The sequence below is a fragment of the Nanorana parkeri genome, unplaced genomic scaffold (genome assembly GCF_000935625.1).
Source record: "Nanorana parkeri isolate BGI_ZX_2015 unplaced genomic scaffold, ASM93562v1 scaffold3660, whole genome shotgun sequence".
NCBI classification, from domain to species: domain Eukaryota; kingdom Metazoa; phylum Chordata; class Amphibia; order Anura; family Dicroglossidae; genus Nanorana; species Nanorana parkeri.
The window spans coordinates 1-220 of NW_017309928.1; the positions used below are offsets into that span (position 1 = coordinate 1).

Here is a 220-nt window from a genome sequence, read left to right on the forward strand (position 1 = left end):
CCCCTCCCCCCGCCTCTGGCGTGTCATACTCATCCTCTCCCTCTCTTTAGCTCAGTGACGCCATCAGTATCATCGGGCGGGAGGACTTCCCACAGAAGTGGCCGGATCTGCTGACCGAGATGATCAATCGCTTCCAGAGCGGCGACTTCCACGTGATCAACGGCGTCCTGCACACCGCGCACTCCCTGTTCAAGAGGAACCGCCCCCTCCTCTAACCCTA

General features: G+C 60.5%; 1 protein-coding gene across 1 annotated transcript in view; it reads left to right on the top strand.

Moving 5' to 3' along the window:
* Positions 1-50: 50 nt before the first annotated feature.
* Positions 51-220, top strand: part of CSE1L (chromosome segregation 1 like) — a gene marked incomplete at its 5' end in the record, with an annotated part of 16,287 nt that continues 16,117 nt past the window's right edge. The window contains 1 exon segment of the mRNA XM_018575224.1: positions 51-201. Coding sequence (XP_018430726.1) covers positions 51-201 — 151 coding nt within the window.